Source organism: Epinephelus lanceolatus, chromosome 13 (assembly GCF_041903045.1).
Source record: "Epinephelus lanceolatus isolate andai-2023 chromosome 13, ASM4190304v1, whole genome shotgun sequence".
NCBI classification, from domain to species: Eukaryota; Metazoa; Chordata; class Actinopteri; order Perciformes; family Serranidae; genus Epinephelus; species Epinephelus lanceolatus.
This window is the reverse complement of record NC_135746.1, coordinates 30,928,084-30,941,246: the sequence shown is the minus strand read 5'-3', so window position 1 is coordinate 30,941,246 and position 13,163 is coordinate 30,928,084. Positions and strand designations below refer to the sequence as shown.

Here is a 13,163-nt window from a genome sequence, read left to right as displayed (position 1 = left end):
AGAGAAATGATGAGAAAAATGAAGTGAGGTGGCGAGAGGGCAAGAGCAAATAAGAGAGAGTACTTGATGAGAGGGGAGATAAAAGAGGTGGTAAATCACTAGTTTCATCATGATACGATATCATATGGATTCATTGGACAATGATATGATATTTGACGATATTACAAAGTCTGCAACAATACGATTTTAATGCAATGCGGGCCTGTGATCGATATGTACAACTAATGTTGCTGTGTTGCTGCAAGAAGTTGGCGTATTCAGATGCCAGGCCAGGCATGCCTTCTTTTATCTTGTAACGACATTGTTTACATATGGCATGTGCTTTGTCTGTTGACCCCTATTTTCTCCAAAATCTAAAGTACTTCCACACAAATAACGTTATCGTCATCATCTTTCTCTTGGCTGCTTGCCGTAGTCAGCCTGCTGCTGTTCAAGGTGACACAGAATTTCAAAATAAAGGTGTAAACTAAAGATGATGAAATGGATCGATGTTTTCACTTTGCATCAATGTTCCTGGGTTGTTGATCAATATATTGATGCAGACTGATGCATCATTACACCCCAAGTATAGAGGGAACCAATGAAAAAGAAAGGAGGAGGTGAATAAAGACGTAAGAAAAGAGGAAAGGAAACATCAGATGAAGGCCAAAAAGAAGGTGAGAGGAGATGTGAGGGGAGGTAAGGACAGAGATGGAAGAAAGGTGAGAAAAGGGAGGATAAGCTGTCAAGCAGTAAAGAGTGGTGTGAGGAGGAGAGGAAGAGGAAGGCGGACAAAGAGCAGAAACAAACAGAGGAGAGCAGAGGGGAGTGGCAGGGTGAAGGAGAGAGTGCAGCACTTATTTCTTAATGAGAGGCAATCAGACCGACAGCTATTTTCTCCCATGGTGCTATTTCACCTCGACCACTGGAGTCATCTCAAACACACACACACACACACACACACACACACTCACACTTTTTGTAGTGCAGTGAAGTGCTCCATATTTTTGAAGTGGCTTTGCTGAAGTTACTGACACTCATGATCCCATTCACACTCAAGTATAACGCTTACACACAAACACACACATGATCACACACACACCCTTCTTCAAGGTTAGACATGAAAAGTGATCTGAATTACGTAGGATTTAACAGTAAAGCTACACACACACACAGATGTCAGAGCGGGGCTGGGATCTACCTGTTTGATCCTCTGCAGCAGAGGTGGCAGCCAGTCCTTGTTGACCTCACAGTGGCTGTCCAGGAAGGTGAGGACCCCGGCCCTCGCAGCGTCGGCCCCGCGCACTCTGGACCTGATCAGACCTGATGCACAAACAGAAATATGTTTTGGAGTGCTTATTACACACATAAAAAAATTATTCCCTTTGTAATATTCTGCTTCTCATTTTGACAAACAGCTCCACATATTTCCCGCATCTGTTTGAACTTATGTCACAATAATGTTCAGTTCTCGAGGCCTTGTGAACAACTGTTGACATTTATAAAGCAATTGCAGCAGTTCTTATCTCATAAGGGACTCAATAAAAATATCTTATGAAAGAGTCACACTATATATCATCATGTAAAACGAATCGAAATGTATAATTTGTTTTGATTGACATAAAAACATGTAGCATCTTCTGGTAGTAGCATCCTCCTTTGATAAGCAGATAAACATGAGGCAGTAGACCAGCACAGTACGCTGCTCGTTGTGCTACAAAAATAGAACAAACAGCTTTGATTTTACTTTTTTTTATGACAGCTATGTAGTTAAAATTTGTCCACTGAGGTTCTGAACAGATTCTAAAAGAACAATTTTAGTCTGTTTTAAATTAAATTGAACTTTCCATTTTTACTAGTGTTTTCGCTGACTCCCACAGGGTGATCTATAGCGTACTGGATAGCACTGCCAAGAAATTGTGCAGAGATTATGTGATGTTGTTTGTAATGAACACAAATTATAAATACAGTTGTCACAAGTCCGCACTATGATTCGGAAACACCACATGGCACATGATTGTTTATTGTCCAAGTTTATCAGAACAGCAACAGACTGCAGGTGCAAATTTGGACTTCCTGTCTTCAGTGGCTCTTTTGTGACAAGTTACCATATTAGTGAGGAAATTCTTTGTGATTTGCATTGTGATGTTCTTCTCCTCTAATTAATCTTTTATGGTCTATTATAATTTTTCTGTAGGAATCAAAGAAATGTGAAAACAGAGAAAGAAGAACTATACATAGGTGAAAGTGTAAGGCCATATACCACCGAAAATCAATTCATAATAAAAATTCAACAACTAATGCATCTGCTATTACTACTACTCCTAATCATCATCATCATTCTCTGAATTAAAATCAACATTATAATTAATGTAACAATCTTGTAAAATTATAATTTTTGTTTAAGTTTACATGCAGCCAATGATAGGAGAAGTAATCTCATTATGTACTTGAGCAAAATCAGCAATACCACTCTGTCAAAATACTTCCTCAGAAGTAAAAGTCCTGCATTCCTAACTGAACTTCAGTACAGAAGTATCATCAGCTAAATTTACTTAAAGTATAAAAGAACAATTTCCAACTATGCAGGCAAAATTACTCTGTCAGAGATCTGTTGTTGTATATTCTACCATTGGATAATAATTACTGTGTTGTATTACTATCTAAACAGCATTTACATGTGGTAGGTGACTGATGTGGAGCTGATTCTATTTCATGTACTACTGTGTGGTTTAATATGCTATGGCAATGGTTCCCAACTGGTCCAGCCATGGGGTCTAGATTTCTCCTTAGTCGTTAGTTTAAGGTCCAGACAGTTCCAGTATCCCAGCTGACATTGGGTGAGAGGCAGGGTACACCCTGGACAGGTCACCAGACTATCACAGGGCTGACACATAGAGACAGACAACCATTCACACTCACATTCACACCTACGCATAATTTAGAGTCACCAATTAACCTGCATGTCTTTGGACTGTGGGAAGAAGCCGGTGTACCTGGAGAAAACCCACACCTACACGTGGAGAACATGCAGAGTTTGCATAGTAGGGTTTCCCCACCCTGGGTTTGAACCAGGAACCACTGCACCACCGTGCCGCCATGTTTATGCACAGTATTTGTGTAAATTTGATAATTTACTTTCTACCCCTGCATGCAGCTTGTTTTGTGGTAGCTGACTAGAGTTGCAGGTTTGAATCCCTCTTCTGACAAGTAGTCTTGATTCTTGTTAACTCTCCCAGTGACTCATTATCCTTAATACACTGCATGCATACATACATTCATCTATATTTTAACACCAAACCTTGCAGTATCCATATAGAACACATACACTCTGATACAGCTGAAATCCAACATATAGCCCCAGAGCGGTCAGAGCTGCTCTCTGCTGAATTGAAATGCTCCTCTTTGCCTGCTGAAATTGATTCTTTTCAGAGCGGCAGATCGGATAAGACAGTATATATTCAACTTTCACGCTCTTGAGCTGTGACTATCAGTTACACACACACACATACACACACACCCTCCAACCTCCTCCCACACACGCAGACACACACAGAATACTTTTAGACACTGGAAGGGCATGGAACCCTTCACCTTGGTATTGTTAGTGCCTTGCTCTTCCGATTGACATCCCCTATCTCTCTCCCTCGCTCACTTTCCCTCTCGCTGGCTCTCTCTCACAGTCAGCAAAAGGGAAAATCGATGCAGGGCTCTTAGAGGCCCTGTCAGACATGGACACAACCTTTTAACAGGCCCATCACACTCTGCATGTGTATGTGTTAGAGGAAAGGTTTCTGTGTGTGTGTGTGTGCGTGTGTGTGTGTGTGTGTGTGTGTGTGTGAAAGAGAGAGGAAGGAAGTGCAAGTGAAGAAGAGAGAATGTGTGTGTTGGCTGGTTGTGTTGTAGAAAGACAGAGAAAGACAGAGTGCGTGTGTGAGTGTGTGTGTGTGTGTGTGTGTGTGTGTGTGTGGGTTTAAATGAGCCTGTTAGGGAGGTCTCCCTGATGGGGGCCAGTGTTCTCCTCTATTTGGACTAAATGGTCTAATCAATACTCCCTGACATGGAGATGTACACTGTGTGTGTGTGTGTGTGTGTGTGTGTGCGCGCGCGCCTTTTTGAGTGTGTTGGACAATGATGTGTACACACATGCACAAGGCTGGTCATGCAATACTGTGTGTTTGTGTGTAACTGTGACTGTGCACTGGGCCTGTTGTGATTGTGTGTGTGTGTGTCGGTGACATTGTACGAGGGGCCGTGAAGTTTCACGCTGCACTGTTAGGCCGAGGCTCAGCCAATTAAAAATCCCATTTCATCCTCAATAACGCTTTATTTTCTGGATGGATGGACACATGCGCACACATACACACACAAACTGGACCCACATGCAAGCATGCACACAGATACACGGGCACACTCACACAAGTGGACATTTACTCAGATACACACACTCACACACACACACACACACACACACACACACACACAGCGCAGGACAGGCTGACATTGTACAAGAGAGAGTTAATATACACTGATGACTCTTAACTGTCCCTACCTATCACACCTTTGTGCATGAGTGTGTGTGTGTGTGTGCTACTGTACTATTGCATGCTTGTGAGGACAAATTTGTTTTAGACCTACCCTGCATAAAGTAGTTAGGTATGTTCAACTCGCTGTTCCCGAAAGTAACACAAATTGTCAATACCAACACCGGAAAGGTGTCAATTTTGTTCAGCAAGCCATCAAGCACTTTGTTTGAATCACAGCAAAGCCTTTAAGTCTTGAGGATTAAAGGAATAGTCCACCAAGACTCTTTGAACAAATACTCACTGACTGAATTTGAAGTTTTGTAGGTGGCTCCTTAATTGGATGATGGCAGTTATAATGGATTTTAAGTTGTGACCTAGACTCACATCATAAAAAAATTATCTTTATGCTCCAAGCTGATCAGTATGCTCCAAACACATCTTTACACAAAGACATAGACAAACATAGACTACTTCTGGGCTGCCAAGCAGCCTCCTCATAGCTTTAAAGCTCTGCTGGTATAGCATATTTATTAGCAAAGCGACAGTTGTTTGGAACAAAATGCAGATGGACAGCAGAGAGAAGACTCCTCTAGGAAACTGATCGGGGATGCAACAGCTTGAATTGAAATTATTTAAACAAAAGTTTTTGTTTTTTTTAATCTACAATTACTGCCTCGTGTTTGTATGCCTCCATGAACACTTCAGTTTGCAGTTACTGTTTACATCCGTGTCTGTCCAGACTCATATGTAGTTATGACAGTTGACAATCAAATATGAATGATGCTACAAAGCAGCTACATATTCTAAAACATGGATGCTTCACACACCTTTAACCCAACACCTCAGGAGATCTATACAATGGCGTTAAATAATGGCAAGAAAAGAGTTTTTGCAGAACATTATGATGTCACAGTGAAGCTGACCTTTGACCTTTTGGATATAAAACGTCATCATTTTATTCTATTATACATTTGTGTGAAATTGTTGGCATAATTAGAATATGAATTATTGAGTTATGGCCAAAAACATGTTTTGTGATTTCACAGTGACCATTGACCACCAAAATCTAATCAGTTCATTGTTGAGTCCAAGTGGACAGTTATGCCAAATTTAAAGACATTCCCTGAAGGAGTTCTTAAGATATAACATTCACAAGAATGGGACAGACAGATGAACATTTCAGAAACATAGGGCCTCAGGCCATGGATGTCACTGGGGTGGACGTTTAAATATCACAGCTATTCTGAAGCTGTAGGACTCTTTTTACTGAATGTACTTAAAAAAAAAATCGCAAAACCAGACGGTCTGGTGGGGAAAAAGAGATAAAGACCAAGACTCCAATATTGAAAGAACAAAGCATATTTATTGTGCCCCAGTGAATAATAACACAAACTATCACAAAATGTTTCTGCTAAAGAGCTCAATGGCTCAAGAAAAATAATCTTATGTAACAAGTTTGTTTTGGTCTCACTTTAGCTATTTGTTTTCATTGCTGACTTCTGTTTCTCTTCTCGTATGCTGAGCTGAACTGCCAGTCAGAGTGATTTTATTCACCGATGGGCTCCGAAACCACTGATTCAACATGTTGAATCAGGGGCTGACAGGGTCCAATGAGGGCCAGCTGTGCAGGACTCACCACACCAAGGAGGTCGGCAGACGCTCTCCAACAGGCCAACTTTGAGCGTCCGCCAACCATCGGCTTGGTGTGTCGGGGCCTTTAGGCTAATGTTAGGAGTTGCTTTATGCCTGTGATGGTCCTCACAAGTATAGGAAGTAAGTGCTTATGTGTGCGTGTGTGTGTTAGACAAGACATATAGTATCAGCCTAGTGAGTTTTTATGGGCATTAAAAAGACAATCAAGTCAGAAGGCCTGAAGCAATAAACTATTAACTAGCCGAACTGATGAACCCTGCCTGTGTGCGTGTGTGTGTGTGTGTGTGTGTGTGTGTGTCTGTGTGTCTGTGTGTGTATCTGTGTGTTTGCCAGTGTGTGATCAGCATGACTGTGCTATAATGAAATCCTTCAGTGACAGCATGTAGGACAAGTGTTCCTGTTGTTAAAGAGAGAGAGGCAGACGGCGAGGTGAGTGAGAGGATGGGAATGACTATGAAATACCCAGAACAAAGAGAAAGAAAGAAAATATGAGAAAGATAAAGAAAGCATGAGACATGCAGAGAGAAAGAAAGAAAGGTCCTTGCAGAAACAAGAGAGATATTAGTGAAGCAAGACTCGTACTTTGAGTGTTCCTGTGCAGTAATCTGAGTTCAAATGGCACTGCTCTCAGCGAGTCGACAACAAGCACGTTAGAAGTGGTTTCTAAGTGTTTTCTACTTTAGTTTGCCCTAGTGAGAACGGTGCTATTTGAACTCAGGCGGCATCAAAATAACAGCAATGAGGCATCTGAAAATGTCTTTGTCTTCTTGCAGGAGAACTCTGCAGAGGTTAGTTCAGAGTGGGATGGTAATCCGAACCATCCAGAGAAGATGACGCTCAAATGGAAGGGTTACTCTGAAGGTTTCAGTGTAGGTGTGTCCACACTCGTGCTTTAGACCTGGATCACAACGACAGCTTTGAACTTTAAAAGCCAAAGTTATTAGCTGAAATGGCTTTAAGCGTCTGTGTTTCCACAGGATATAAAAGACTGTTGGTCTGGTACTTATGTTCACTTGAATGAAGGAGTTCAGCTCTGGCAATTACAGAGCTGTCAGAAAGTTTGGAACACTGTGATGCATGTTCTGTAGGTAAATCTTATGTTTCAGTGGTAACTAACAGGTTTCAAAAAGAGCTTTTATTGTACCAGTGGGTTTTCATGTTCTTTATGCCCATGCCAAATATGACAAGAAAAAAGGGTCATGCAGTCAGAGATGGGGACTACATCCAGGTGCTACTTCAGCCAGAGGTGAAATATATATATTTTTAAATGTTAACACGAAATCTACAAAGGCTGACTTTATATACAGTACATGTTATTTGCACTCTTATGTTAGGGTTGCCTTTCCACATATATTTAAACCTACCAATGAGAAAATGTGTTGAAACAGTCCCTGCTGGCCACTGCACCATCAAGTGACAAAAGCCTGTAACTTCCAAAAAAGGAGGACCACAAAGATCACTGTAAATGGATAAAAAAGTTTCACTTCTGAAGGATTACATTTTTATATCTTGCAGAATTAATTGAAACCAAGATTTATGAGGGAAGTGGAGAAACACTTAACCTTTATGGTAGGTCTTAGTAAATGGCTAAAAAAAGATCTTAGTTAGGCTGTTTTCTAACCTTTTAACACTCAACTTACTTTTAGGGATGGTCTGGCTAATCGAAAGGAATAAAATAGTTATGTATTTTAATTAATCCTGATACCCTTCTAATGAATTTCTTACAAAAAAGGTGAAAAATTAAGTAGTCCTCCTATATTCAAAGCAGCTGCCATTCATATAATTTGTTGTACCTGGATTATTTTTACAACAGTGCATTCTTTTTGAAAGTGACTACAATGACCAAAAAGGTCTTTGAGTCTTCAACTGTTGCATAAAGTCAGAAGTGTCTTTTCTTGGGGTCTCGTCTCATCCCAAACAAAAATGCACGCACACAAGCAGGGGTTAAATTGGCCGGCACATAGATTCTATTTGGGCAGCCCACCCAGGTGAATAAAGTCCGAATTCCATTTTTTTTCCCCAGACGGCTGGTGGCCAGCGGCAGCACTGTGTCTAACCTGTGTAATGGCAGCAACAGAAAGTCTGCTGATCCAGCAGGGAGTCAGGGTGGTCCGGGATTAGACACCCTCCAAGGTTTGCACTCTAGGTAAGACTTAAATATACCGGTGCCGAATGGAGTGCATCAAAACAGCCACCCCTATTACTGAAGTGAAGTGCATCCCTACCATCCTGCAAACCAGCCTTTAATCAGCCCCATGGACAGCAGCCGAAGTGCCAAATTATTTAATAATAAACTAACAGCCTGCTATGGAATTAAACCACCACAGCTGGTTTCTCCAAGCAGCAAAAAATCACCTTCATACATGGGATCCTGACAGCTTCTAGGCCCCAGCACTCTGCACCTGTTGCACCATTGATGTTTACATCATTGCATAAAGTACGTTTATTAAAAATTGGAAATGTTGGGCAATTGAATATTAGTGGATTAACACACCTGAAATCATCCACCTGCCTGTTTTAAATAACAACTTAACTTTCTGCGAGTCCTGAACATCAAATCGTACTTTCAACTCACAACGAAGAATCATGTGCAGTGGAGTAATAGTCCCTCAACCATGTATTTAGTTCTCAAAATGTTAACGACCCCATCACATCGTCAAGCTGCCATGTTAATTCATGTATTGCATTCATTTGTATTCTATATTTAAGAGCATGGAGGCTGCTCCAAATGGATTACATAGAAAAATGATGTGCATAGCCATGACGCACAACTGTATTAAAAACTAAAATGAGGGACATCATCCATATTTAGTGTGACTGAGGCATTCACTCTCACTGGTTGTCGTTCACACATTTTGCCGCTTTTATGCAGCTTTTCTGGCATTTTACGAAGTAAGAAGTCACATTTTAGGTTGTGGTCTTTTGCTTTTGAATTCGTGGTATATTTGGTTTTCAGCTGATGGAAGACATTTTCTGTTCAGTAACATTTCTTTTATGACAGTCTGCGTCTCTCCCTGCCTCTCTGTGGCTCTATTTCAGTAGCAGCTCCTGTCACTTCAATTCACTTCAGGTCATTTCAGTTCTGCAGCTCCATATGTAGCCAAAGATGAATGAATCAATTTTACTTCGCTCACTGTCTGTCTGTCTGTCTGAGTGTGTGTATACATATGGAAATATTTAGGCGAAGGGATGCAAGGGCCAATTTATTCTATACTCACACATGCACACACACAGTATACTGCTGACAAATTTATGGAGAGACATAAACAAAAGCATGCTGATAATTAAACATGCAAATCTGTTCACAGACAAACATTACAAATGCTAATGTAAATTATCACGTAGACATATGTATATAAAAACGTACACACACACACACACACACTCTTCCTACCTTCTCTCTTGTTGTTGCGAAGACATCTGACTTTAGGCAGTTTGGTGAGAAGCTGGCAGTCACTTTCTGATAAAAAAACAAAACAAAAATTCAAATAAACAGAATAATAATAATAATATAATAGAATTGAATAGAATATTGTATGCTGTGTAATATATGCTGATAATTTCTTTACTCTGGGGGGAAATTAGCTGCTTGTTGAAAAGCTCTGCAGCAGCAGGACGGCAATTCAAAGCTTTCAGTTTGACAACTCAGACATTTGTTTAGCTGCTGTTCAGCCGACAGTGTGCTCCCCGCTGAATTTTAGAGTTGAATTAATATATTATCTTAAATATAACTGTCTGCTGTAATACATGTTCAAAAAATACTCTGGTGGAAAAGTGTCAGAATGACACGAAGAAAGGGAAAAGGGGAAAAAAACAGAATAGCTGAGATATGAGTCATATACAGAAGTGAAATTAATACATGTTTTTAAACAACAATGGGTTTGGAAAATGTTGCCTGTTCTTACAACATGGAAATTAAATTTTCCAATTCCATTATTTCTGAAATACATACAAATAATAACAAAAGAGTTCTTGAAACCATTAACAACTGAGAATTAAAGTAACAAGAGATAAGTAAACCTGATTACAGTTTACCTCCAAGAGAAGGGCTGCAGATAACAGTTATTTTCTTAATTGATTAGCTAGATCAGCTCTATTACAATCGATATATTATTATCTGACAATTACACATACCAGAGGCTGAATTACAAAGGCTGAATTACAGTAAAGTGATGTAATTTTCTTACTGGACTGTTCTAGCTGTTCTATTTTTAACCACTTAGTCATTATATCTACATTACTGATGATTATTTATCAAAAAATCTCACTGTGTAAATTCAAGTGTTTTGTGAAAGCACCAATAGTCATCCCCACAATATCACTGATTGCAGTATAAATATCAATATTGATATCAAGGTATTTTGTCAAAAACATTGTGATATTTGATTTTCTCAGTATCGCCCAGTCCTATGTGCAAACACGATCCATCAACCCATTTTCATCCGCTCATCTTGGGTCAGGTCTCGGGGGCAACAGGCACCCCAGAGTCCCTCTCCCCAGCAATACTTTCCAGCTCCTCCTTGGGGTCCCCAAGGTGTTTCAAAGCCAGATATGTAATCCCTCCAGCATGCCCTGCGTCTGTCCCGGGGCCTCCTACCTGTAGGATGTGCTCGGAACCGGGGGCATCCTAATCAAAAGCCCAAACCACATCAACTGACCCCTTTCAACGCTCTACAAACACAATGCTTTTAATAAATTGCTAATTGATACTTTTACTTAGTGTTATACTCAATTCTATTAACATTTAATGATCATTGAGGCCACAGGGAGATAAACAGTGACCACAGAAGTCCAAGTACTTATGACTCTTACTACTGCTGCTTCTGCTCTCTCTACGATTGTGATATGAAAAGAACAAATATAAGAAAAAAATCTTTTGAAAAAACCTTCAGTCACACTGTGTCAAAGTTTAGTTGCCCTGAATGACTGAAGACCTCCATCAGAGCCCTTTGACCCGGACGGGACGCCTGGTCGCTCTCCCCTCCACTGAACTTCTCCCTTCAAGTGAGAAAGTGTGAGCTCTTTGTGAAAAAGGCCAGAAAATACTTTGACCCAGACAGAAATCTTTTCACCCATTATATGGATTAATTCTTTGAAAAAATTGTTTTTTTGACCTGGGATTCAAAAACTACATTTTTTCTCTCTAAAACTAAAAGTTGAGTTTGGGACACTCAATATCAAGGTTTCAACCATTTATTGCAACTACGTCCATTTTAATTTGGCAGTGTGGCCCATTGAAACACATTTAAAAAACATTTAAAACTGACAAGAAACTAAATGCTCGAACAGAAGGAGGAGGCTGGGGCATTAGAGAGTTACATTTCTGATAGCAAGCAGTAATGTAGCCACAAGGTTACCTTGTGCCGCAGCTGGATTCTTGTGATATCACAGGATCGTGAGAATTGCGGGATCACAAGATCTCTCAAAAATTGATTTTGTCAAGTTTCAGGTAATGTGTTTCTGTCTGAACCACATGAGACCAATCACCGTCCTGTGAGGAGCTACTTGCAGCTACGGATGCGGCTTAGGTGTGTATGATGACACGGGGAGGTGACTCCTTATTTGACACAACAATGGTGGCTCCTAAAGAGGTTAGCACCAATGCTGCAGTCGCATCAGTTATGTCAGACCTGGAGAGAATCTCCTCATTGAGTGAGAGCAAAGAATGGCACTGAACAGTTTCTCAATAGAAATTTTTTTTTCGCTCTTCGCCCAACTGGCTTGTGATAGATGCTGACAGACAGATGGTTCATCCAATGACCTGCCAAGTTTTTTTTTGAAAGCCCCTGCCCCTTTCCAAACAGTTTCCAATGACAGCTTCTCTGATTCTGTATAGCAATCCATCTGGTATGTCAGGTTAGCAGCGAGGATGCAGAGCTCAGAGTTGTTGAGAGCAGTCTACAGAATGCTCAAGGGACAACTTTTTTTGCTGTAGGGTAATGCTGAAGTTAGCATAGTTAGGTTCCCTTCTTAAAAAGCCTATGGGATTTTGAAATATGACAGAAAATAAGCTCTGAGGCAAATAAAGATTCATGAAATATTTATGTGTTGTTTAGCAAGATATTATGATTTCTGAAGCCTAAATTAATCACCAGAAGTAAAAAGCTAATGTTAGGCTATCAATAAACTTTGTACGACGACTTAACGTCGCCTCCACACAAGGCTGTAGAGTCGTGTTTGATATGATGACGTTCTGTAGTCTACTTGTTAGTAACCACCTTTTTAAGGCACATAAAGCATTAAAATTCACAGTGGGATATTTCCTGATGTATTTTATGTCTTAGAACAAAACATGAAAGTCTCTAAAGGGGCAATAAGCGGAAATTCATCCTTTCTAGATTGAAGGAATTAAAAAATCACTATGTGAAGAACTAGAGGTGTAATTTCATCTGGAGTATAGCATGACACTACACACCCTCTCTCTGTGTTGATCTCCAGCCCCTTGTTTACAAGCCGGTCCAGTTGCACATTCATGTACGTTCATGTGAATCGCCGCCTCCTCCCTCCTCTCGGAGCCCTTGGCCCTCCCTCCCTATAAAAGGCTACAGCCAGTGAGCAACAGCAGCGTGTATTTTCGAAGCAAAATGGCGGAGAGCGGAACGAAACGTTCACCTGAAGACGACCAGGGTCCGACATTACCTCTAAAGAAACAACAGTCGGTGGCGAAGAAGTTGTCGGATAAAGAAAGGGACAGAACCTGGATTAACATTGGCCTTGCATTTCCAAGGTGGAGAGCACTGTGAGAGCTAAAGGGGCCGTCAGGCTAAAACATCGCTCTCACTCATGGAGGAGAGTAGGAACGTTAGCGTTAGCTCCGGGTGTTAGTACTAGCCGGGATCCGACGATGGATGGCTCTAGCCGTGTCGGCTGGCACCGGCTACTGGAGTTGGAGAGCAGAAGTAGAGGGAGGTGTGGCTCATGGCACACTTTGTTTTGGTCTACAGGCAGTGCACAACAGCGAACCTAGCGGTGAAACGATTTCGCTTTTTGCCCCTTTAAGATCAT

The 13,163-nt window shown here is 40.8% G+C and overlaps 1 protein-coding gene across 2 annotated transcripts in view; it reads right to left on the bottom strand.

Annotated features, from left to right (window-relative positions):
* The window catches only part of galnt14 (UDP-N-acetyl-alpha-D-galactosamine:polypeptide N-acetylgalactosaminyltransferase 14 (GalNAc-T14)), a 202,816-nt gene that overhangs the window by 51,308 nt on the left and 138,345 nt on the right, over positions 1–13,163 (bottom strand). For both annotated transcript variants that reach the window (XM_033648965.2, XM_033648966.2), the window contains exons 5-6: positions 9,553–9,618; positions 1,181–1,302 (exon numbers count right to left, since the gene is read on the bottom strand). In XM_033648965.2, coding sequence (XP_033504856.2) covers positions 1,181–1,302; positions 9,553–9,618 — 188 coding nt within the window. The remainder of the gene's footprint in view (positions 1–1,180; positions 1,303–9,552; positions 9,619–13,163) is intronic.